At 68.7% G+C, this 24009-nt stretch overlaps 2 protein-coding genes across 3 annotated transcripts; one reads left to right on the top strand and one right to left on the bottom strand.

The window, feature by feature from the left end:
* The first annotated feature begins 224 nt into the window (after positions 1 to 224).
* THRA (thyroid hormone receptor alpha) lies at positions 225 to 16449 on the top strand. Of its 2 annotated transcripts, none has more exons than XM_077190783.1 (10): positions 225 to 372; positions 5669 to 5717; positions 6673 to 6913; positions 8191 to 8252; positions 9915 to 10015; positions 10098 to 10245; positions 10851 to 11056; positions 11944 to 12090; positions 12180 to 12438; positions 13370 to 16449. In XM_077190783.1, the coding sequence occupies exons 3-10, from the start codon at positions 6861 to 6863 to the stop codon at positions 13618 to 13620; spliced, it is 1227 nt and encodes a 408-aa protein (XP_077046898.1). In that variant the 5' UTR covers positions 225 to 372; positions 5669 to 5717; positions 6673 to 6860; the 3' UTR covers positions 13621 to 16449. The 2 variants fall into 2 exon arrangements, with proteins under 2 accessions (XP_077046898.1, XP_077046899.1); XM_077190784.1 differs by having other exon boundaries at positions 235 to 372; positions 5672 to 5717.
* Positions 16450 to 16580: 131 nt separating this feature from the next.
* NR1D1 (nuclear receptor subfamily 1 group D member 1) lies at positions 16581 to 23697 on the bottom strand. Its single transcript, XM_054649685.2, has 8 exons — positions 23205 to 23697; positions 20338 to 20679; positions 20172 to 20260; positions 19943 to 20087; positions 18815 to 19278; positions 18491 to 18676; positions 17414 to 17624; positions 16581 to 17054 (listed from the first exon to the last, which is right to left on the bottom strand). Exons 1-8 carry the CDS (start codon positions 23680 to 23682, stop codon positions 16855 to 16857), a joined length of 2115 nt encoding a protein of 704 aa, XP_054505660.2. The 5' UTR covers positions 23683 to 23697; the 3' UTR covers positions 16581 to 16854.
* Positions 23698 to 24009: the final 312 nt, after the last annotated feature.

Below are 24009 nucleotides of genomic sequence, written 5' to 3'. Positions count from 1 at the left end.
GTGGGCACCGCCAGGGCTCCCATCACACACCCTGCCACCGCCACCGTCCCCACCCCGCCATCCCCGCGTCCCGCGCTGCCCATCCCGGGGTCACCCTCCCCCGGTACCCCCGGACCCCGCCGCTCCCCCGTGGGTCCCCACGCGGGGCCGGGCGCGGCGGCTGCAGGGAGCGGCTGCGGCCGGCGGAGGGGGCTGCGGCCGCGGCGGAGCGGAGCGGGCGGGCGGCGGGGCCGGGGGAGGGAGGAGCCAGCGCCGTTCGTCCGCCGCCGCCGCCGCCGCTGCGCCCCGCTCCGCTCCGCGCCCCGCACCGCCGCTCCGAGCCCCGCTCCGAGCCCCGCACCGCCGCTCCGCGCCCGCCGCCGTCGACCTCAGGTACGGCCCGAGCGGCCCCGCCGGCCCGAGCGGCCCCGCCACCCCCCGGTTGTTTACCGCCGCCCCCCCCGGGCCCCCCCGGCTGAGCACGGGCGCAGTTCGGTGCGTGGAATGGGGGGGCGGGGGGCGATCGCCTCGGGAGCCTCGGGACCCGCGGAGGGCTCGGGGGCCGCGAACCGCGAGGAAAAAACACGGGCAAAGATTTTTTTTTTTTTCTCTTGGAAAATCCGGGCGTTTGGCGTGGGGCGGGGGGGGCCGCGTTCCCCCGTGGGGGGCGGGGGGGGGCACCGCGCCCCCCACCCCTACCGCACCCGCCGCTGCTGCATGCGGGGCACGGCGCTGCCCCCCGCCCGCCACGCCACGCCACGGGGGCAGCCCCCCCCCAGCCGTGGCCCCCCGGCCCCGCGGCCCCCCCGTGGCCGTGGCGTGGCGGCGTGGCGGGGTCCGGGCCGCGGCGTGGCTCTGCGGTGATGGGCGCGGGGCCGCGCCGTGGGCAGGTCGCGGGGCCGGGCCGTGGGCAGGCCGTGGCCCTGTCGCGGCTGGGGGGGGAGGAACCGTGGACGGCCGGGCCGTGACGGCGCCGTGGGGTGTCCGTGAGGGTTTTAGGGGCCCCTGTGTCCGCTCCTCCGCACCCACCCCGCAGGGCGGCAGGAATGCTGCGATTTTTTTATGTTTTAAATTTTAAAATATTTTTTTAATTATTTTTTTTTTTGCGCCGAGAGCGGAGCGCGGGGGGGGGGCGGGGGGGGGGGGCGGTTCGGCCGCTCCCGGTTAGGGCGGGGGCAGCGGGGGGGCGTCCCCGGTGCGGCGGGGCTGGGGGGGGGGGGACTCGAGTCCCGCACCACGGGCTTCGCCCTGAGCGGGGCGCGGGGCGTGGCGGGGGCTCCCCTCTGCACGGCGCCCCGCGGTCCCGCGGGATGTCCCCCACCCCAACCCTGGGGGGGCGGATCCTGCCCCCGGTCCGGTGTCGCCGCCGGGGTTAGGGATGCGGTCGCAACCGGACTCTGGCGCGTCCCCACTGTGCGATGAGGGGAAACTGAGGCAGGGGCGGGCGGGCGCCACGGCCAAGGTCACCCCGGGACCGCGACCTTCAGCCGTGACCCCCCCGCCCGGGGCTGCCACCGACACCGGAGCCGCACCGGGAGGCCGGGCTGCGCCTCACCCCGCCTGACCCCCGATAGCACCGGGGACCCCCGCGGCTCGGCTGGAGCGCTAGGGGGGCTGGGGCCGCCGTGGGGCGCGGGCAAACCCCGGTGGAACCGGTTTGGGGGGGCTCCCCTGCCCGGGGGTCTTGGCGCAGGGTGGGGACGCGGCGCGTCCCCCCCTCCCCAGGGCAGTTCCGTGCGGCTGCGTGTGCCCCCCGCAATGGTGCGGGCCCCGGGGCCGGCGGAGCGGGATCCTCGCGTGGGGGTTCTCCCCGGCACCCCTTTCCCTCCCGCGGCCGTGACCTTCGCGGGGTCGCCCCGCGCACGGGTTCCCGGAGCGGGGAGCGCGGGCCGTACGCGCCCGGTGTCCCGCACCGTGCGGAGCAGGCACGGGGGGGGCTGCGGGCGCACCCCCGGACCCCTCCTGACGGGCGGCGGCTGCAGGAAGCGGGACCTCCCCCCAGTCCCCCGGCTCCGCTCCTCGCCCCGCCAGCGCATTCCCGGGTCAGCGGAGACCGAAGCAGCGGCGGGGCAGCCCCGGGGGTCCCATCCCGCGGACCCCCGGCCCCGCCGGACCCCGCGCAGCCGCCGGTGCGTGGGGGCGGGGCCGGACGCCTGGGTCCCCCTCCGGACTGGGGGGGAAGAGGAGGAGGAGGAGAAGGGGGGCGCGGTGTAGGCGAAGGCGGGCGCGGGCTGCGCTGCCAGGGCCCCGCTCAGGCTGGATGCGGGCGGGGGGCGCAGCGGGGTCGCGCCCCCAGGGGCGGTGCCGTTCGGGATGTCCCCCGCGCTGCAGACCCTCGGGCAGGGTCGGGTGACTGCAGGAACACTGCGAGCGCTGTCCCTTGTGTCCCCTTCTCAAGGGGGACGGGCTCCCCACGGGCGGTCCCGGTGCCGTGTCCCGGTGCCTGTCCCTGTGTGTCCCCTCGTGGGTGCCCGCGCTGGGCACCTCGTGGCGGCCACCTCCCCCCTTCAAGCAGGGCCCCGCGGGGAGGGGACCCAGGAGCTCGTCCCCGTGCACGTGAACCAGAGCCCCCGATTTAGAAACGTCCCATGCCGTGCCAAGGGCTGAGAATAGCTCCCGGCGTCCCGGCACACCTCCTGGGGCCAGGGGCACCCCGCGGGGCTCGGGGCCCGCAGCCACCCCAAAGAGCTGAGCCTGGGCACACTCAGCACACACCAAGCGCTCGGGGGTCACCCTGTTGGGTGACCTTTGCAGCCTGGACAAGCAGTGACATCGGGATGAGCCACATCCTGTGTGCTGGCACAGGGGACACGCTGCTGGGGATATGGGAGTGTGGCTCTTTCTCTGCCAGGCAGCTCCGGTGGGATGGGGAAAAGGAGGCACAGCTGAATGCTCACACACGGCAGGAAGGAGTGGCTGGTTTGGCCTCGGTTGGATGCAGAGTTCCTGGGAATCCTGGGGGCCTTGGTTGGATGCAGAGTTCCTGGCAATCCTGGGGGCCTTGGTTGGATGCAGAGTTCCGGGCAATCCTGGGGGCTTTGTGGGGGCTGCAGGGCCAGGGCTGGGTCATGGTGCAGGTCCCTTCTGTGGTGATGCAGGACCCGTCGGACACAGGACCTGTCAGAGGCTCAAGGCCACAATGTTGGGTGCCCTGTCAGTGTCGGGACAGGTCACCAGCCCTGCAGCCACCAGCTGTCCTACGAGTGGTGGCTTCAATGAGCCGTGAGCCACAGGGAGGACACAAACCTGGGCTCAGCCATCCTGTGTGGGGAGGGGGCACCATGCAGCGCCCCCATGGCACTGGGTGGGCTGCCCTGATGTCAGGCCCGTGGCATCCCCCTTGCTCGGGTTGCCCAGCTGCTGTGCATGCCTGGGATTCCTGCAGCCTCCTGACACAGCACAGCACGGCACAGCACGCTGTCCCCACTGCCACACGTGCCCACAGCACCGCATGGCACTGGGCGTGATGGTGTGCCGGGCACTGGCACAGGTGTGTGACAGCACCAGACGCAGACACGCGTGTGGCACTTGGCACAGCCTCACACACGGGCATCGGCGCGTGCCGGGTGCCGCCAGCCGTGGCACGGCAGGTGCCCTGTGCCTGGCCACACTCCCGCAGCACGGTCGTGCCAGCCGGTGCAGCCAGGGTTTGTCAGGCAGATCTGTGCCACCCTGGTGCCCACCGTGATGCTGCCCCAGTGCCCACCACAACACTGCCCCAGTGCCCAGTGTGACACTGCCCCGGTGCCCACCATGGCACTGCCCCGGTGCCCGCGGTGACGCTGCCCCGGTGCCCGCATGGCCGGGGATCCCTGGCCGGCGGCCGCGGGGCTGCCCTGCCCCCAGCCCGTGCTAATCACGCTAATTGGCACCGTGGCTAAAGCGCTTAGGGCCTCACCTCCCTGACCCGGCTGGCAGCTGGGCTGGGGGGGCGCTGGGACCCCCGGAGCCCATCTGTGCTGGGGGGCAGGGACACGGCAGTGGCCCCGTGGGGCGGCCCCGGCACCCACGCAGGCGGTCAGTGCCTTTGTGGAGGGGCGTCCCATTGTCTGGGGGGTCCCCGGGGGTGGGGTCCGTGGGGAGCGGGGTTCTGGGTGCCCCCGCTGGGGCGAGGTGGCTCCCGCCGTCGGCCCAGCCCCGGACTTTGCCCCCGGGTTGTTTTCAGCCGCCTGCAACCACCCGACTCAGCAGAAACGCTCCCCTGGGCGTGGGGCTGGGCTGGGGGGGCGCCGGGGGGGCTCCCGCCGGCTGCCACCCCGCTCGCACCCAGCACCCACCCAGCAGCACCTGGTGCTGCAGGTGGGACGCGCAGGTTTGGGTGCCGGCGGCGCAGGGTGGGCTGAGACCTGACTGCGCTCATCACACGTGTCCCGCTGGAGGAGGAGGAGGAAGAGGAGGAGGAGGAGGACGAGAAGAGCCGCCTCCCGTGTTTGTCTGTCTGGGCCGCCCCAGCGCGCCCGGGATTCCTCGAGTGACGGTTCCTGGAGCGGCACCGCAGGCTCCGCCGGGCGATCCCAGGGTGCCGGTGATGCCGAGGGTGTCAGGGGGCTGCTGGGGTCTCGCTGGGGTGGCGAACCCCGTCCTAAAACGCCACCGCCCCCCTCGCCTTTAGCCCTAAACCTCTCTCGTTTGGGGCTGCACCCACCAGGCCACCTCAGTGGGGAAACTGAGGCGGGGCGGCCAAGCCCACCCACACCGCACGCCGGCTTTGGGGACAGCCCATATTCCACCCCACAGCGGTTCCACCGCCACGTCGCTGCACCCCGAGCCCCACACATGCACCGAGCGTGTCGGGGCTCTGCCGGGTCCCGGGGGAGAGGGGCGGGGGGCGGCGGGGGGGCCGGTGCCCGGCGGGGGCCGCGCAGCTCTGGATCCCTGCCAGTGCCTATACTTGGAAGTTCTCGGCGCGCCGTTCCCATATGGAACAAACATTTGCTGCAGCCCCCGGCTCTATAGGTACCGCCGGCCCCAAACCCGGCCTGAGGCTGCGGCGAGGGGTGTCCATTCCCCATGAGCGCCCCCCTCCCCGAGGTGCGGAGTGTACCCCGGGCTGGTGGGTGCGCTGCGGTGCCTCAGTTTCCCTGAAGAAGCTGCTGCAGGCAACGCCCCCTCCTCATTCTGGGGGTCCCCTCATGCAAACCCCCCGTGCGGCGCGCGGGGTGCTCTGTGCACCCATGGGTGCAGCATCCCTCACCCCCCATCCTTCGCTGGTTGGGCTTTCCTCATCTGAGGGGGGGGGGCAGCAAAGGGGGCCGGCTTGGGGGTGTCGGGGGGGGCCCCCCAGCCCCGTCCGCCGCGTTTTAAATCCGCCGGAGGAATTTCTGTGGCGGCCAAGACAAACGTGACCTACTTTCTGCTGTCCCCGCGCGGAGCGGAGGAGCCCGGGGCTGGGCACCGCGCCCGCCGCCGCCCCCCCGCGCCCCCCCCGCCGCGGGCTGAGGGCCCCCCGCGCCCCTCTCAGCCGGGAGGGTCACCGGGGGGTCACGGAGGAGGGGGGGGGTTGTGAGCAGGGCCCCCCCCCCCGCAATCGGGCGCTGGGTACCCCTGGGATATGGAACCCCTGGGATATGGAATGGGGTGGGCACCGAGAGCCGGGGGTGCTGCTGCCGTCACTGGGGGGGTCGGGGGGTGCCCCCCCGGTGCTGCCCGTGCCCTGACCCCCCCCCCCCACATCGTGTGTTTGCCACAGCAGAGCTCGCGGAGGAGGGAACGCCCGGAGCTCCGGCGCCCCCCATCCCGTAAGTGACCGCCTGCCCCATAAATCGCCCCCCACCCCATAGGTCACCCCCCTGAGCAAGAGTCACCCCCAGCCCCAGATTTGGGGGGGGGTCAGCTGTGCAGTGAACACGTCAGGGCTCAGCATCCGAGGGGCTTCCCTGGCTGGGGAGGGGCTGCCCTCTGCACCCCCTCCCCAACGCTCTCCCCACCTCTTGGGGGCCCCCCCAGCCCTGCCCCAAAGGCGGGGGGAGCTCCCATCTGTGTGTGCTTGTGCTTTGCTGCACACTCACAGCCCTGGGCACATTCTCACACCCCTGGGTGAGCTTTTGCACACCCACCCACACCTGTGCACACTCACAGAGCCTTGTGCACAACCCTGCACACACTCTCACACACGCCTTCCCTGCTGCCACACCCTCACACACCTGTACATGTTCTTGCACACCTGTGCATGCTCTCACACACCTGTACATGTTCTTGCATGCCCATGCACACACTCACACGTGCCCTGCACACCTGTGCAGCTCTCCCATGGCGTGGCACACCCGTACATGCACTCACACACTTGTGCACATTCTCGTACGTCTCTACACGCTCTTCCCCAACCCTGCACACTCGTCCCCTCCCTCAGTGCTCCCACAGCCTTGCACACCTGTGCATTTCTCACGCCTGTGCCTTTCACCCCCCCGTGCACACTCTCACCCCGCTCTGCCCTCTGGCCCAGCCCCGCTGCTGTCACACCCTGCACGTCGCTCCCTCCTTGAGTTCTCACACGTCCCTCATGCCCTTGCCCAGCCCTGGGCGCCCTTACACACTCCACACACCCTTGCACACTCACACCCACCCCCCATCAGCATCCACACCTCCTGGGGGTGCCCCATACGTCCCACCCCTCCCTGGGGGTCCCCTCTGTGTCCCCTAGGGTTGGTCCCTCCCCTCCTCCCGGTGCTCCGGGCTGACGCCGCCGTCCCGCAGGGTCCGGCCCGGGATGCTGCGCGGTGCTGAGCACTGAGGGGCACCATGGGGTGCGCGGCGTAGGCCCCGCCGTGGCCCCCCCGCCGTGGCCGCCCCGCCGTGGCCACCCCGCCGTGGCCCCCGCGTGGCGCCGGAGCCCCCCCCACCCCCCGGTCGGTGCTGAGCGCTCCTTGATGGAATTGCGGTGAATGGAACAGAAGCCCAGCACCCTGGACCCGCTGTCGGAGCCAGAGGACACCCGGTGAGCCCCCACCCCAGTGCGGGGACACGCGGGGGACATGTGTGGCACTGCTTGGGGTATCCCTGCGCGTCCCTGTGCCCTCTGTGTCCGAATGTCGTGTGTGTCCCCAAGTGTCCCCATACCTGCTGCACCCCTGTGCCCGCTCTGTCCCCTGTATTGTGCCCGGTGTGTCCCTGTGTCCATTGTGTCCCCTGTATTGTCGTGCCCGGTGTGTCCCTGTGGCCAATGTGTCCCTCGTGTCCTCGTGCCCGGTGTGTCCCTCGTGCCCGGTGTGTCCCCCTGCACGGTCATTTATGTGTGCATGTGTCCATGCCCCGTGTGTCCCTCTGTCTTGGGTGTCCCTCGTGTCCCCGTCCCCGCCGTGTGTCCCCACGCACGTTCTGTGGGTGTCCCCATGTCCTGTGCACGCCAGGTGTCCCCCAGCGCCCCCCCCCCCCGTACCCCACATGTCCCCAGCCGTCCCTCCCGTTCTGGGGATCATCCCCACGTGTCCTGGGTGTCCCCCTGCACCCCAGGTGTCACCAGGTGTGTCCATGCCCAGGTGTCCCTGTGTCCCTCCATGGTGCCCCCCCCCACTCGTGCCTCTCCCCTCGGGGGCCTCTCACCCCCCCCTCCCCCGGGGCTATTTCGGGCGGGGGGGGCCGGTCCGGGGTCACCTTGGGCTGAAGCCCCCCCTGAGCCGGGGGTGGGTGCGGGGTCCCGGGGTCGCCCCCCCCCCCCCGCAGGTGCCCCTCCCCTTCCCCCCCCCCCCACGGGGCCGGGCGCGCGCGGACCCCCGCCGCCCGCCATTGGCTGAGCCCCCGATGACGTCACTTCCCCGCTCAGCCAAAAGGACATTTTGTCTTTGACTGTGAATGAGCCCCTCCCCCACTCGCCCCTCCCCCCCACCCTTCCCCCGCCCCTCCCCCACTCCCCCCACCCTTTCCCTTCCCCCTCCCCCACCCCCACCCGCCACCCTTTCCCTTCCCCTCCTTTCCCCCCCCCCAGCCCGATCCCACCCCCCCGGGGCGGTGCCGTGTCCCGGGGGTGGGGGGGTCCCGGCAGAGCTGTTCTGGGTGGGGGGGGGTTCCCCAGGGCCCTCTCCAACCCCCCCCAGCCGCACCCCACCCGTGACATCGCCGCGTTGGGACCCCCGGGCGGGGGATGCCCCATTCCCAGCAGGGAAGAGGGTCCGAGAGGGATTTTGGGGTGCTGTTGGAAGTCTGGGGAGGGGGCGGCGGCAACGGGAATCCGTGGGCACGGTCCCAGCCTGTCCCCCCCCCCCGCCGCTCCCGCAGGTGGCTGGATGGGAAGCGCAAAAGAAAGAGCAGCCAATGTTTGGTGAAGAGCAGCATGTCAGGTACGGGGGGGCACCCGCGGCTCCTGCTGAACCCCCCCGGGCACCCCATGAACCTTGCTGGGCACCCCCGGCTCACCCAGGCACCCCCTGGCCCTGCTGGGCACCCCTGGCTCACCCAGGCACCTCATGGGCCACCCTGGGGACCCCAAATCCTTGCCAGGGTCCCCATGTGTCACCAGGGTCCCCCAAAGTCTATGCACACCCCTCGTCCCCAATGGGAACCCCAAGATTCCTGTGTCTGCACACCCCAATGTCCCACGGACACCCCTGGGCTTCCCGGAGTCCCACGGACACCCCGTGTCCCCTGTGGGCACCCCAGGAGCTCCCATGTCGTTGCCCGGACACCCCATGTCCCTGTGGGCAGCCCGAGGTCTCCCATGTATCCCGGGCACCCCAAAGTCCCTCCCTGCACCCCCCATCCCTGCAGGGTCCCCCAGGGGCTCGTCCCCCCCGGCTCCCCGTGGGTCGGGGCGGTGCTATCGGGGCGGCAGCGCCCTGGGGTGGGCGATAAGGGGGCCCCGCGGGCGCTGCCCCCCGCCCTGCCCCATTCCCCGGCGGGGAGCGGCCGGCGCCGGCGGGACCTGCCGGGGGAGGGCCGTGGGGACCCGGGCGTGCGGCTCCCGCCCATCCCCTGCACCTTCCCCGCTCCCTGAGTGGGGAAAACACCCGGGGACCCCCACGTCCAGCACCTGCAGAGTGCTCGAGGGGTCCCCACGCCTGCATTTGTGGGGTCCCGGGTGGGTGCGGCAGTCCCGGACCCCTCCTCGAATTGTGGGTGGCACCCAGGCATTCAGCCCCCTCCCCATCTCCCCCACCCCTCGGGGATTGCCACGTCCTGCCCCCCCCAAAACACGAGGGTGGGCTCCTGGGGGGGACAGGAGGGTGCTGGGGACCACCCCGTGCCTCAGTTTCCCTGAGCAGTTGGTGGTGGGGAGGCTGGGGGGGCTCTGCTGGGCTGCCAGGCAGGGGGACCCCGGACAGCAGCGGGGACAGTGTGTCTTTGTGTGCCACGGGGACAGGGACCCCCCCGCTGCCGGTTAATGGGATAATGGGGGCTTTATTGGTGCAGGGGGCTCGGGCACCCCCCACTCACCCCCAGCCTTAACCCTTCCCGTGCCGGGACAGGGGCAGGGGCAGGACAGACAGCGCTGGGTGCAGACGGAGGGGAAACTGAGGCACGGAGAGGGGAGGATGTACTGGGCATCCCTGGCATGGGGGGTGATGCTGCATGTGCCAGGGGTCTCTGATGTGAGGTGTGCAGGGGGTCCCTGATTCAGGGCTCCTGGGAGGGCCCTGATTTGGGGTTTCTGGGGGGCCCTGATTTGGGGTGTGCAGAGGGTTCCTGATTCAGGGCTCCTGGAGGGCGCTGATGTGGGGTGTGCAGAGGGTCTCTAATTCAGGGTTTCTGGGGGGGCCCTGATGTGGGGTCTGTGGGAGGGTTACTGGTACAGGGTGCTCCAGGGGTCCCTGACTTGGGGTTACCCTGTCATGGAGCACTCTGGGGGCCACTGACTTGGGGGTCCCTGACATTGGAATTCTTCATGGGGTGTTCTGGGGGTCTCTGTCATGGGAATCCCTGTCATGGAGCACCCCACGAGTCCCTGCTGTGGGGGGCCCTGCCCCGGGGTGCCCTGGGGGTCCCTGACTCGGGGGTCCCCCCAGGGTACATCCCTAGTTACCTGGACAAAGATGAACAGTGCGTGGTGTGCGGGGACAAGGCCACCGGCTACCACTACCGCTGCATCACCTGCGAGGGCTGCAAGGTGAGCTGGGGCAGGGAGGGTTTGGGGGGCTCAGGGGGGTCTCAGCAGGGCTCACTGTGTCCCCCCTTTTCTCCCTCCCCAGGGATTTTTCCGTCGGACCATCCAGAAGAACTTGCACCCCACCTACTCCTGCAAATACGATGGGTGCTGCGTCATCGACAAGATCACCCGCAACCAGTGCCAGCTGTGCCGCTTCAAGAAGTGCATCTCTGTGGGCATGGCCATGGACCGTGAGTTGGGGGGCACTGAGGGGCTCGGCTGGTGGGGCAGGTTGGGGTCCTGGCATGGTGGGGCACATGGGGGTACCCAGATCAGCTGCAGAACCCCAGGGCAGGTTGGGGTCCTGGCACTTTGGGGTACCCAGATCAGCTGCAAGAGCAATCTGGGATTTCAGATGCTGCAGTGGAGTGGGATGCACGAATGGGGGGGTCCTAGCTGATTGTGGGGGTCCCAGATGATAGTGGGGGGCTTTGGGGAGGTGCATTGGGGCCGTGGTGCTGTGGGGTGAGTTGGGATGCCTGGAGCAGCCACAGGAGGAGGCTGAGGGGTCAGTGTGGGTGCAGCTGTGGGATGCAGGGGCGAGGGGATCCCCGCTGATGCTGGGGGGTCACTGTGGGGGGATCCCTGCTGATGCTGGGGTGTCACTGTGGGGTGCACGGGTGGGGGGATCCCTGCTGATGCTGGGGGGTCACTGTGGGGTGCACGGGTGGGGGATCCCCGCTGATGCTGGGGGGTCACTGTGGGGTGCACGGGTGGGGGGATCCCCGCTGATGCTGGGGGGTCACTGTGGGGTGCACGGGTGGGGGATCCCCGCTGATGCTGGGTGTCCCCTCAGTGGTGCTGGATGACTCCAAGCGGGTAGCCAAGAGGAAACTGATCGAGGAGAACCGGGAGCGGCGGCGGAAGGAGGAGATGATCAAATCCCTGCAGCACCGCCCCAACCCCAGCGCCGAGGAGTGGGAGCTGATCCACGTTGTGACAGAAGCCCACCGCAGCACCAACGCCCAGGGCAGCCACTGGAAGCAGAAGCGGAAATTCCTGGTGAGGGGATGCGGTGGGGGGACTCTGTCACCACCCCTGCCCCAGCTGGGATCTGCTGGGCACTCAGCACGTGGTGGCAGTGCCAGGGTTTGGGATGTCACCGTGTCCTTGGGCAGTCGAGGGGGGTTGGGACATTGCTCAGCGTCCTTGAGCTGGTCACCCCCAAAGGGTTCAGGGGTGAGCAGTGACCGAAGGGGACAGCTGTGCCTGCAGGTGGCCCTGGCCTGGCCCTGCCGCTGGCCCTGTCACTGTCCCTGTCATGCAGCTCCCTCTCCTGGCTGCTGCACTGGCCCTGCCACGGCTGCTCCCGGTGACATGGGGGCCCCTGAGGGGGGGCAGGGTCACATCAAAGCCTCCCGGGGGTCCCAGGGAGGGGGAACAGGGTCACACTGCACCCCCTACACCACTGCCCACCACGGGGGTCCCAGAGGGGGGACACGGTCACACTGCACCCCTATGTGCCACTGTCCACTGTGGGGATCATGGAGGGGAAAGAGTCACTCTGCACCCCCTAACACCACTGTGGGGGGCACAGGTTGGTCACACCATGGTCACACCACACCCCCAGTGCCACCATGGGTGTCCCAGGGCAGGACATGGTCACATCACACTTCCAACACCACTGCCCACCGTGAGGGTCCATAGAGGGTGACACAGTCACACTACACCCCCAAACCCAATGTCCTCCATGGGGGACACGGTCACACTGCACCCCCAAACCCAATGTCCGCCATGGGGGACATGGTCACACTGCACCCCTCAATGCCCTCAGTGCTGTGGGGTCCCAGGGGTGACATGGTCACACCACACCCCCTCAATGCCACCACGGTGGTCCCAGGGGACACATGGTGACATGACACCCCCCAACACCACCGTGTCCCCTACAGCCTGAGGACATCGGCCAGTCCCCTATGGCCTCCATGCCTGACGGGGACAAAGTCGACCTGGAGGCGTTCAGCGAGTTTACAAAAATCATCACCCCGGCCATCACCCGCGTGGTCGACTTTGCCAAAAAACTGCCCATGTTTTCAGAGGTAACAGCAGGCTGGGAACGTTGGGAGGTGTGGGGTGTGCTCAGCCCAGTGTCTAAATCACACCAAACCCCCCCCAAAACTGCCCCCAGCTGCCTTGTGAGGACCAGATCATCCTGCTGAAGGGGTGCTGCATGGAGATCATGTCGCTGCGGGCGGCCGTGCGCTACGACCCCGAGAGCGAGACGCTGACGCTGAGCGGGGAGATGGCGGTGAAACGGGAGCAGCTCAAGAACGGCGGCCTCGGCGTCGTCTCCGATGCCATCTTCGACCTGGGCAAGTCCCTCTCTGCCTTCAACCTGGATGACACCGAGGTGGCCCTGCTCCAGGCTGTGCTGCTCATGTCCTCAGGTAATGGGGTGATGGACACGCCGGTGGCCGGGGGGTCAGAGGGTTTGTTGGGTGGGCATCTCAATGCTCAGAGGTCTCGCTGTCCTGGGGAGGGGTTGGGTGGGCACCCTGATGCCAGAGATCCCCTGCAGGTTTGGGGGGAATTGGGTGGGCACCCCCATGCCCAGAGAGTGTCCATGGGGATTGTTGTGTTGGCACCCCCTTGCCCACAACCCCCAGCATTTGGAGGTGCATTAGGTGGGCACCCCAATGCCCAAAGTCCTCACTGTCCTGGGGGTGTGTTGGATGGGCACCCCAATGCCAGAGCCCCCAGCATTTGGGGGTGCATTAGGTGGGCACCCCAGTGGCCAAAGTCCTCACTGTCCTGGTGGGTGTTGGATGGGCACCCTGATGCCAGAGCCCCCCACCTTCAGGGTGCATTGGGTGGGAAATCATGCCCCCCTGGATTTTGGGTGGATTTGGGGTGGGCACCCCAATTCCCAGAGCTTCAGGAGCATGAAGAGGGCACCCAGGAGCACAGGCTTGGTCCCCTAGGGACCCCTGCCAGGCTGAGGTGGGTCTGTGGGGTGGGCACCCCAACAGCCAGGGGGTGTTTGGGACACTCAGCCCTGTGGGAGGGAGAATCCCTGCAGTGCTGGACTGAGAGAGGGACTCCTCCATGGGCAGAGAATGCCAGGACAGCAGGGAGAGGTTTAAACTAAAAAGGGGAGATTGTGGTGGGGTATTGGGAAAAATTCCTCTCTGTGAGGGTGGTGGGGACCTGACAAAGGGAAGTGTCCAAGGCCGGGCTTGGAGCACTCTGGGTCAGGGTGGAAGGTGGACAGTGAAGGTGTCCCTGCCATGCAGAGGTGGGACTGGATGAGCTTTAACATCCCCACCCAAACCATTGTGTAATTCCACCATCCCCTGACGATTCCTTGGGTTCCTGCAGACCGGACGGGGCTGATCTGCGTGGAGAAGATCGAGAAGTGCCAGGAGACCTATCTGCTGGCCTTTGAGCACTACATCAACTACCGCAAACACAACATTCCCCACTTCTGGCCCAAGCTGCTGATGAAGGTGACGGATCTGCGGATGATCGGCGCCTGCCACGCCAGCCGCTTCCTGCACATGAAGGTGGAGTGTCCCACCGAGCTCTTCCCCCCCCTCTTCCTCGAGGTCTTCGAGGACCAGGAGGTGTAGGGACGACACCACCCCCACCCTGTGCCCCCCCAAACCCCGCTCTGGCCCCCCCCCGCCCCAAATCTTTCTCGTCCCCCTGTAAGGACAAGGGGATGCTGTGCCCAGGGTGGGGGTCCTGCTGTGCCCCCCAACAGCCACCCCCCACCCCCCCACCCCGCCCCAGGACTTGACGAATTTTGTTTGTTTGCACAGGGAAGGGCCCCGACGGTCGAGCGTTCCCTTTATTGTCCTTCTCTTCGTAGATTATTATTTTTTAAGCATTTATTTCCCTCCCTGAGAGGCTAAAATATTAAACTAACTGCACTTTGGAAGGAGGAGGAGGAGGAGGAGGAGGAGGAGGAGGAAGAGCAGGGAGGAGAGGAGGGGCTCTGGGCTGCACAGGGAGAGGCTGCCCCGGCTGGGGGGCCGTGGCCATATGCACTTTTGGCCGGGCAGCAATTTGGGGGGCTGGGGTGGGGGCCAGGACCCTCCCCCATAGCAGGGCAGGGGCTGGGACCCCCATCCCCCATAGTGGGGTGAGGGCCAGGACCCCCCCATAGCAAGGTGGGGGCACAGGGGGGGCACAGCAGTGGCGAGGGGGACCCCAGCCCATCGGGGTGCAGGGCTGGTGGACCCCCCACCCCAGCCCACTGGGTCTGCCCCGGCTGGGGTGACCCCCCCTGTGTCCCCCCCCCCCCTTATCCCCAAATTTGGGGCCAGAATTGGGGTTTTGGGGGTTCTCTTGTCTTTTTTTGGGCTGAGAGGAGACGATTTTTGTGCCAAGCGCCGCGGATGGTGGGCGCTGCAGGACACTGGGGGGGGGGGGGGGCACTCTCCCCCCCTCCCCCCAAAACCCCCCCAATTTTCCGTTGTCCTTTTTTTTTTTGTTGTTTTTCCCCTTGTCCTCGTGGGTTTTGTCGTGTCCAGTCAGGAGTTGCAAAGGCCCCGGGGGCGCCAGCTGGGGGGGCTTTGGGTGCCCCACCGGGACCCCCCCACTGCACTACTGCCCCAGCCCCCCCCCGGCAGCAGCACTTTGGGGGGGCTGCACCCCCCAACTGCCCCCCCAGTGCTCCCGGGGGGGGCCGGGCTGAGGTGGGGGCCGGCAGGGGGAATCCCACAGGGGGCTTGAGGGGTGGGGGGGGGCACAGCTGCGAGGGGGCACCCGGGAATGGTTTTATCACCTTTTTAAACCCCCCCCCCTCCCAAATTTAGGTTTGTGAATTTTTTCTTACCTCAGGCGGAGGCCGAGGGGGGGTGCGGGCCGGGGGGGGGCCGGCAAGGCAGGCCGGGCCCACCTAAGCTAATATATATATATATATATATATATATAAATATATATAAAATATATAATTTTTGTAATTAAAAAAAAAATCTTTTTACGGGTCGTTTAAAAGCAGAAAAATCCCAACACCAGACACGTCCCCGTTCCCCCCCCCCCCATAGGCACAGGGGGCCGGGCTGGGCTCTCCCCACACTCCAGACTCCCCCCCAACCATGGGAGTGGTGTTGGGGGGCCCTGCCAGACCCCTTGCAGCTGGGTTGGGGGGCACAGCGGGGCTGTGGCACCCTGGGGTGCCCTGGGTGGGGGCGCCTGCCCCCAGCCCCAAATACCAGCGCCGGACTGGACCTTGGTGCAAAATGTCTTAAACCCCCACCCAGGCGCCTGGCTCGGGGGGGCCCGGCTGGGATCCCCCCTTTGGGGGTCCCAGCTTGGGGGTCCCGGTTTGGGGGTCCCGGCAGCACCGGCTGCGGGCGGTGCAATAGGAGCCGAACACTAACGCCCGCACTGGGGGGGGGGCACAGGTTCGGGCGTTCGCCCCCCACCCCTGGCAGCACCGGTCCCACCTCGTGCCTTCGGGCCACGGGCGGGGCCGCGGCACCCGGGTGATGCCCCCCACGCCCGGCGGTGGCAGTGCCATGTTGCTGCCACGGCCACGCGTGCTGGTGCCGTGCCAGCGCTGTGGCCGTGCCATGTCGGTGCCAGCGCGAGGCACGCTGGCGCAACGCCGGTGCCACGGCCACGCGCGTCGTGCCATGTCAGTGCCATGGCAACTCCTGTTGGTGCAATGAGGGCGCGGTGCCGGTGCCCGTGGCCGTTCCGGTGCCGGTGCCGTGGCCGTTCCGGTGCCGTTCCATGTCGTTGCGGTGCCGGTGCCGTGTCCCCGCGCTGCCCGCGCGTTCCCGCGCACGCACACTCCGTGCGACACCGCGCGCTCCCGTCGCGACACGGGACGTGTCTTAATCAGCCCCCGTGACCCCCCCCGAGCGGCCACACGGGGCCCTGGGGCAGCTTGTCCCGGGCTGGGGGGGGGCTCAGCCCGACCCCCCCCCACCCGCTGCCCACCCGCACGCCCCCCACCCCGTACACCCCCCACGCCCCCCCCCGGGCCGTCCCCGCGTCTCCGTCTCGCGTCGCCATCGCACGTCCAGCATCCAGCGTCGGTCCCGGGGGGCCACAGCGGTGCCCCCCACCCCCTGCGCCACCTCCCCCGGGCCACCCCGCGTCCCCCCCCCCCCCCGTCCCCGCGCCCCCCTGTGTCCCCCCCCCCAAGCACATACCTCATGGCTCCAGAGCTGCCCCTGCCCGCGGGCGTCGAGCCCGGCCAGCACCTGGCCCAGCACAGCCCCGGCACGGCCCGGCTCGGCTCGGCGCGCCCCACGCGGGGTCCCCCACTATGCAGGGTGCTGGGGGGGTGGGGGGGGGTGGGGGGGCGCGGCCGGCGTCGCTGAATGTAGGGGCGCGGGCCGGGGGGGCCGTGGAGCCCCCGTGACAATCACAGTCTGTGACGTGCGATTTTAAACCCTTTTGTGTTTTGGTCAGGATTTTAAAGAAAGATATTTTTATGGTAATTGTTGCTGGTCTATTTTACTATATATTTATGTAATAAATATATGATGAAAAAAAAACCAACCAACCAAACCCCCCCCCTCCCCGACCACCCCCCCTCCCCTCCTCTAGACCCACCCACCCCCCCAGCACGGCTCTGCATCCCACCCCCGGCCGCCAGAACGGGGGTGTCGGGGCGAGGGGACCCCCCCGGCGCTGCCAGCGGTGCCGTGGGGGTGGTGCCCGATTTGGGGTTGGGGTGGGAGGGGGGTCCCAGCATCCTGGCGCCCACCTCGGGGTGAATCCCTGCGAGTCCGACGGGCGCCACGGGGTCGGTGCTGCCCCGGGGGAGGGGGGGAAGTCTGTGTGTCCGTCCCCCCGCTGTGGTGTATGTACAGGGGTGCGCGGGAGGGGGATCCGGGGGGGCACTACTGGGCGTCGATGCGGAAGGAGAGCAGCTTCTCGGAGTGGAGGTTGTTGAGGGTGCGCAGGTCCGGCAGCTTCAGCAGCAGTTTGGTGAAACGCGAGGTCTCGGCCGGGCGCGTCTTCAGCACGAGGGCGCGCAGGGCCCGCAGCAGCGTCTCCTGCAGCTGCTCCACCGATGCCGTGTCCTCCATGCCCGAGCGGTCTGACGGGGCAGGGGAGGGCACACCTCAGTTCCACCCCCAAAACCTCCTGATCACACCCCAGCATCACCCCCATCTCAGCACTGAACCCCCTGATATTCCCCCTGTATCACCTCAATGCCACCCAAATCCCATCCCTGAATGCCCCGGACACCCCACTAACCCCTGATCCCAGCCCCAAACCCCTCAATTCTTTTCCAAACTCCTCTGATCCCAGCCCCAAACCCTTCGATTCTTTTCCAAACTCCTCTGATCCCAGCCCCAAACCCCTCGATTCTTTTCCAAACCCCTCAATTCTTTACCAAACTCCTCTGATCCCAGCCCCAATCTCCTCAATGTCCCCAAATCCTCCTGTGCCCACCTGCTGAGACCAGGACAACGGCAGTGAAGAGCCCCAGCTCCTCGTCACTGAGCTCGAGGGCGCTGAGCTTCTCGCTGAAGTCGAACATGGCCCCCAGCAGGTCTCCCATGCCCATGGCCCACAGCTCCTCCAGCCCGTACCGCGTGCGGCTCATGAACGTCACCGTCTGCTCCTTCACGTCGAAGAGCGACGCAAAACGAACCATCAGCACCTGTGGGCAGGGGGCAGGATGTGGGATAGGGCACCAGGCAGAGCCACGGGCACCGTGCTTCATGCCAGGGACATCGGTCTCCGTGTTACAGCTCCCAGATGTGGGGGCACTGCCGTGCCACAGGGCACCAGGCAATGCCAGGGGCACTGTGCCGTGCCATGGGCTCTGTGATCCGTATTGTGACCACCAAATGTGGGGTACCATGCCATGGGCACCGTGTGATGCCAGGGGCACTGTGTTTCGTGCCACAGCTCCCAAATGTGGGGCACTGCTGTGCCATGGGGCACCAGGCAATGCCAAGGGCACTGTGCCATGCCACGGGCTCTGTGATCCATATTGTGACTACCAAATGTGGGGTACCATACCATGGGCACTGTGTTACATGCCACAGCTCCCAAATGTGGGGCATTACAATGGGGCATGGGGCTTCGTGTTAGCCCGTGGTCCCCAATTATGGGGTACCATGCCATGCTTGGGGCATCGTGCTCCATGCCACAGCTCCCAAAAGAGTGGCACTGCAGTGCCATGGGGCACCGTGTAATGCCAGGAGCACTGTGCTGCATGCCACAGCTCCTGATTGTGAAGCACTGCAGTGCTGCAGGGCTCCATGCCAGTCCTCAGGGCACTGTGCCATGACAGGGACACCGTGCTCTGTGCCACATATCCCAAATGTGGGGCACTGCAGTGCTCTGAGGCACCAGGCAATGCCATGGGTGCCGTGGCTCTCAAATGTGGGGCACTGCAATGCCACGGGGCTCCTGCTGTGTTCTGGCCCACTGTTCCCTGCTTTGGGGCTCTGTGCCAGTCCATGGGGCACCCTGTCAGTCTGTGGGGCACCATCAACTCCTCACCGTTCCAGGACGTACCTCAAAGGTGCCAGCCTTGAGCAAGGTGACCTGGTCGTGCTGGGAGAGCGCCTGGAAGCCGGGAATGTGCTTGGCGAACTCCACGACCTCGCGGACGGCGGGGGTGAAGCTGAGGGAGAAATCCTCCCAGATCTCCTGCACGGAGCGCCCGCTGCGCCCGGGCACGTGGCTGTTCATGGGGCACGCCTGCGGGGGAGCGGCGGTCAGCGGGCACCGGGGGCGCCCCCGGGCTCTCCCCACGGGGGAGTGGGGCACGGACGAGGGGGTTAATGTGATTAGCGGCTAAAAATAGCCTGGGGGGGTGTGGGGAGCGGGAGCGCTCACCGGCAGGACGTCCTTGGGGCCGCGGGGCCAGGGGCACCCCCGCGGGGCCGGGGGCTCGGGGTAGGCGGCGGGGCACAGCCGGGGCTCGGGGGGACCGGGGGCCCAGGCGGGGGGCGCGTCCCAGCGCAGGAGGCCGCTGTCGCAGGCGGGAGGGGGTCCCAGCTTGTCGTGCGCGTAGATGAAGATCTCCTTGTGCGCCTTGGCCACCTGCGCGATGACATCCTCGGTGGCCCCGCCGGGGCTGGGCGAGCGGGGCGGCGTCAGCTGCTGGGGGAACTGGGAGAAGCAGGCGGGGGGGGCGAGCGGCGGGGGGCCGGGGGGCGCTGCGTGCCCCCCGCCCGCGGCGGGACCCTCGCCGGGCCCCGGCATCGGCGGTGGGGCGCTGGCCATGCCGCCCATGGCGCTCTGCATCTCCGCTAGCATCCGCTGCTTCTCCCGCTTGGGGATGCGCCCGAAGCGCACGGCTGAGGGGGGACACCGGGGTTAGGGGGACGTCAGCGGCTGGCGGGGACACCCCCCTACCCCCCCAGACCTGCACCATAAGGGGCTGATGGGAGCAAGGCTGCATCCCCGCCCCGGGATTGGAGGGGACACGCAGCCCATCCCGGGAGGGGACACGGAGCCTTAAAAATGGGAAGACCCAGTCCTGGAGGGGACCCAACATAGGGGGACCCATCCCGGGAGGGGACACAGAGCTTTTAAAATTGGAATACCTGGTCCTGGAGGGGACACTGAGCCCTGAACATAGAGGGACCCATCCCGGGAGGGATATAGAGATCTGAATAGTGGGGGAAGCATCCAAGGGAGGGACATACAGCCTCGATGTTGGGGACCCAGTGTGGGAGGGGATGCACAGCCCTGGCCATGGGGGGGACATGGAGCTCTGGGCACGGGGCACTCAGCCTTGGAAGGGACAAGCAGCCCCACATATGGGGGGGTTCCAGGAAAGGGGAACACATCCCGTGGGATGGGCACAGCACCCAGCAGAGGCGGGGGGGGAGGCGGCTCCAGAGGGGAGGTACAGCCCTGGAGACATCCCGGGAAGGGACCAGCTCGCTGGGCACGGAAAATCCCACCCCCGGAGGGAATCCCCGGCTCGGGACGTCACGAGGGTCGCTCCGAGCTCACCATCACGGGACATGCCGACCAGCAGGCACTTCTTGAAGCGGCATTGCTGGCAGCGGTTGCGGTTGATGCGGACGATAGAGCAATTCTCGTTCTTGAGGCACTTCTTGTACTGGATGTTCTGCTGGATGCTGCGGCGGAAGAAGCCCTGCGGGGCGAGCGGGGGGAATCACTGGGGGTCCCCGCAGTGGGACAGGGGCTCCGTGCCCCATCCCCGGCCCCATCCCGGTACCTTGCAGCCCTCGCAGGCGTGGACGCCGTAGTGGAAGCCGGAGGCGACGTCCCCGCAGACTTTGCAGAGCAGCACCATCCCGTTCAGCTCTGCGGGGGGACGGGGGTCAGCGGGGTCCAGGGATGAGGAGACCCCCCCGCCACCCTCCCCCGTGAGCCCCACTCACTGGTGACGGTGCTGCCGGCTTTGCTCGGCGAGCTGCGGCGCCGCTCGTCCGCGGGGACCGGCTGCACCCCGGGGAAATTCACCGAGGAACTGAACGAGGAAGAGGAGGAGGAGGAAGAGGATGACGAGGAGGAGGAAGGGGAGCCGTCTTCATGGGGGGCCAGCGTGGCTCCGCCATAGGCGCGGGAATCCTGGAGGGAGCCGGTGGGCGACGGTGGGAAGTAGGTGGGGAAGGGCTGCGAGCCCGACTGGGAGCTCCCGTTGGAGCTGTCGCTGCAGAGGGACACGGGGCTGGTGCGGGTGGGAGAGGCGCCGCTGGAGCCCACGTAGCTGATCACCCCACCTGCAGAGAGAAGGAGCCACTCATGCACCGAGCTGGGCCGGGCTCAGCCTCCCCCGACTCACGGAGGTGGGTGGGATGCCCAGGGAAGCACCCCGAATCCATCGGCAATCAGGATCCGTGGGCATCCCGCGCAGCCACACGTGCACTGAGCTGTGCCAGGCTCAGCCTCTGCCAGCTGAGGAGGGGAAAACCCCTCGGAGGGCGATTGCAGCCCCGGATGGGGTGGGATCCACAGGGAAGCATCCCAGATCCACGGGCATCCCGGTGGGCCACTTAAGCACTGAGCTCCACCAGGCACCGCGGGGGTGGGGGGGAAGCCCCGCAGAGGGGAATCGCAGCCCCACGCGGGGTGGGGTCTCCAGGGAAGCGCCCCGGATGCATCCCGGATCCGTGGATATCCCGCTGCGCCGCACGTGTGCCGCCCACCCTGAGTCAGGCACCGCACCCAGCGGCAGCCACGGGCCACGGCCCCACGTGGGACGGGGACAGCCGGGTTTATCCGGGTACGTGCCGGCTGGGGACACGGGCAGGGCACCCCGGAATTGCCTGCAGGAGGAATGTGGGCTGGGAACCGTCTGCAGAGGTGAAATCAGGAGGTCACAGAGTTACTGCTGCCGTTCCTGGCTCGGTGCCTGCAGCTCCCGCCCCACAGCTCCCGGGACGGTGCCGCGGCGCAGCCCCCCGGGACGGAGCCCCCACGGCACTGGGGTGCCCCCAGTGTGGCCCCCCCATGGCACCGGGATGCTCCCAGCGCAGCGCCCCCAAACTGAGGGGGGTAAGTCCCCACTGCAGGACTGAGGAGCTGTGTGAGGACCCCCGAAAATGGGGAGAGCATGGTTGGGGGACATACGCGTGGCCCCTGGCTGAAGGCACAGTCGTTGTCACCCCACTCACGGGGCAGGGACAGCAGCACCGGGACACGACTCCGGGCTGGGACACGTGGATGGTGATGTCGGGGACACACGGGATCACCAGGGCCATGTGTCTCCCGCCGCACACGGTGCCGCTGGCACAGATGCCACGCGCCAGAGCCAGCTTGTCACCATCCCCCCTCACTGAACCACCTCCAAAGGGGGTCACCGAATTGGGGACAGTGGGTCCCACCTCCGGGGCAGCTGATCCTGGGGACACCCCGCTGCTAAGGCACCAAAATAATTGGGGGGATCCCCGCACCCCAAAGCTTCGGGACACTCATTTTAGGATTTGGGGTGCGGGGATTCCCCAGAAAGGCTTGCCCCAGAGAGAGGGAAACTCTGTTGACCCCAAAACAGAGGGAACCCCCCCCAAACAGCCTCCCCGCAGCCCCCCCCAAGCTCAGGCGGCCTCACGCCGCCGCCCCACGTGCTCCAGCCGCACGTGGCCCCGCTAAACCCCGCCCCTTCACGCTTTACCACGCCCACCCGCCTCTCATTGGCCAAATTCCGCCCCGCCCCTTCTCGTTGCCCCGGAGACAGGGCCGCCCCCCCCAATGAACGGCGGCGTCCCCAGTTCCGCGCGTGACGTCATCGCTGATGTCATGTGCCGACCAATGGGAGGGGGCGGGGCGGGGCTGAGGGGAAAACAAACTCCGCACGTGGCAGCGGCGGGGAGGGGGACACGTGCGGGGGGGGACACGGGGGAAGGGGGGGGCACCGCCTCCGGTCCCCCCCCCTCCGTCCCTCCCGGTGCGCAGGGAGCCCCGACACGCGCGGCACCGCCTCGGCCGTCCACGGGCTGCCCGGTCCCGTGGCCCCGGTGCCGCTGATAGGAACACCCCGCTCCCGCCGCGGTCTCCTCCGGTCACCCTGATCGCTCCCGCCGCCCGGTACACACCGATCCCAGTGCGCTCCCGGTTCCCGGGACAGCCCGGTCCCGCTGCCCCAGGAGACAACACCCGGACCCACTTCACTCCCCTCCGGTTCCGCTGCCCAGGAGACAACAATCCCTGCTCTCACCCTTCCTACCCCCGCGTCCCGCACTCTCCGGCGTTCGGGAATCCTCGGTCCCGGTTTCCGGGACACCCGGGTCCCGCCGCGCTCCCCTCCGATCCCGCTGTCCGGGACCTCCCGGAACACAGATCCCCGTTCTCAGCCTTCCTACCCCCGCGTCCCGCACGCTCCGGCGTTCGGGACACCCCAGTCCGGTCTCCATCCCTCCTGCCCCGATCACCGGAGCACCCCGGTGCCGGTGTTCACGTCGCCCCGGCGTGCAAGACGCCCGGTACCGGCGCGCAGCCCTCCCTACCCTCCTCCAGGGGACACCCCGGCCCCGCTGTCCGAGCCTTACCCCGCTCTGCAGGACCCCCCGGTCCCGGTAGGACGGAGCCCCGTTCCGGGACGCGGTCCCAGTGCGCATCCTGCCCGGTCGGGCGTGCGGGACCCCTCGGTCCCGGTGTCCGGACCCCTCCAATTCGCGTCTCAAGCGCGCAGCCCCTCTCCGCGGTCCCGGGGCGCTGACCCCCGATCCGCTCCGGTGCCGGGGACCGCTGCCGCTGCCGGTGCCCGCACGGTGGTCCCGGGGGTGGGGGGCTCCGGCGGGGCACTGACCTGTGCTGCCGGCCTCGGGGGCCGCCATCCTGTCCCGGCCCCGTGAGCCTCCCGGAGCGGAGCCGCGCCGAGCCGTGCCGCGCCGCCGCCCGGTGCGGGCTGTTGTGCGCCCGCCGCCCGCCCCGCCGCCCCCCGCACCGGCCGCGGCTGCGCACTGGGCCGCACGCGGCGCCGCCGCCTCCCCCATGTGATTCCCGGGGACAGCCTCGTGCCCCAGTGACACACTTTCCGCCGGCGGCCCCGGCCCCGCGCCGCCGCTGGGGAGCCCGGGCTCGGCGGGGACCCCCGCACCGGGGCCGCCTGACGGACCCCGCGGGGAGCGGGACCGGCACCGGTAGCCGCACCGGGGGACACGGGGTGCCCCGTCGGGCAGCACAGCACGGTCCCCGCGCTGGGGACCCCCGGGCGCAGCGGTGTCCCTGCACTGCGGACGCTTGGGTGCAGTACTTGACACATCTGTCACCTGGCACGGCACCATCCCCCCAGTCACGGCAGCGGCAGCCCTGTCACCTTGCACAGCGCTGTCACCTGCCCTGGCAACACCTGAGCGCGGCACTGGCTGTCCCCTGCAGCGGGGACATCCAGGCACAGCACTGGCACTCTGCGTGGCACCTTCCCCTGGGGATACCTGGGCACCGATGCCACCCCGCACAACACTGGGGACACCCAGGTACCTCTGTCACCCCTCAAAGCGCAGCCCATTGTCCTAGGGACACTCAGGTACCCCAGTAACCCCGCGTGGCACTGTCCCCCTGCACTGGGGACACTCAGCTATCCCTGTCACCCCACATGGCACCGTCTCCTG

This window comes from Agelaius phoeniceus, chromosome 26, assembly GCF_051311805.1.
Source record: "Agelaius phoeniceus isolate bAgePho1 chromosome 26, bAgePho1.hap1, whole genome shotgun sequence".
Taxonomy (NCBI): Eukaryota; Metazoa; Chordata; class Aves; order Passeriformes; family Icteridae; genus Agelaius; species Agelaius phoeniceus.
This window is presented reverse-complemented; position numbering and strand designations above follow the sequence as displayed.

Coding starts and splice junctions, on each gene's coding strand:
- THRA (XM_077190783.1), top strand. CDS start 6,861: ATGGAACAGAAGCCCAGCACCCTGGACCCGCTGTCGGAGCCAGAGGAC. Junction 11,057..11,943: donor AGCAGAAGCGGAAATTCCTG/GTGAGGGGATGC, acceptor TGTCCCCTACAG/CCTGAGGACATCGGCCAGTC. Junction 12,091..12,179: donor AACTGCCCATGTTTTCAGAG/GTAACAGCAGGC, acceptor AACTGCCCCCAG/CTGCCTTGTGAGGACCAGAT.
- NR1D1 (XM_054649685.2), bottom strand. CDS start 23,682: ATGGTGCCGTGCCAGGTGACAGATGTGTCAAGTACTGCACCCAAGCGT. Junction 19,279..19,942: donor GGTCGGCATGTCCCGTGATG/GTGAGCTCGGAG, acceptor GTCCCCCCTCAG/CCGTGCGCTTCGGGCGCATC. Junction 17,625..18,490: donor TCAAGGCTGGCACCTTTGAG/GTACGTCCTGGA, acceptor CCCTGCCCACAG/GTGCTGATGGTTCGTTTTGC.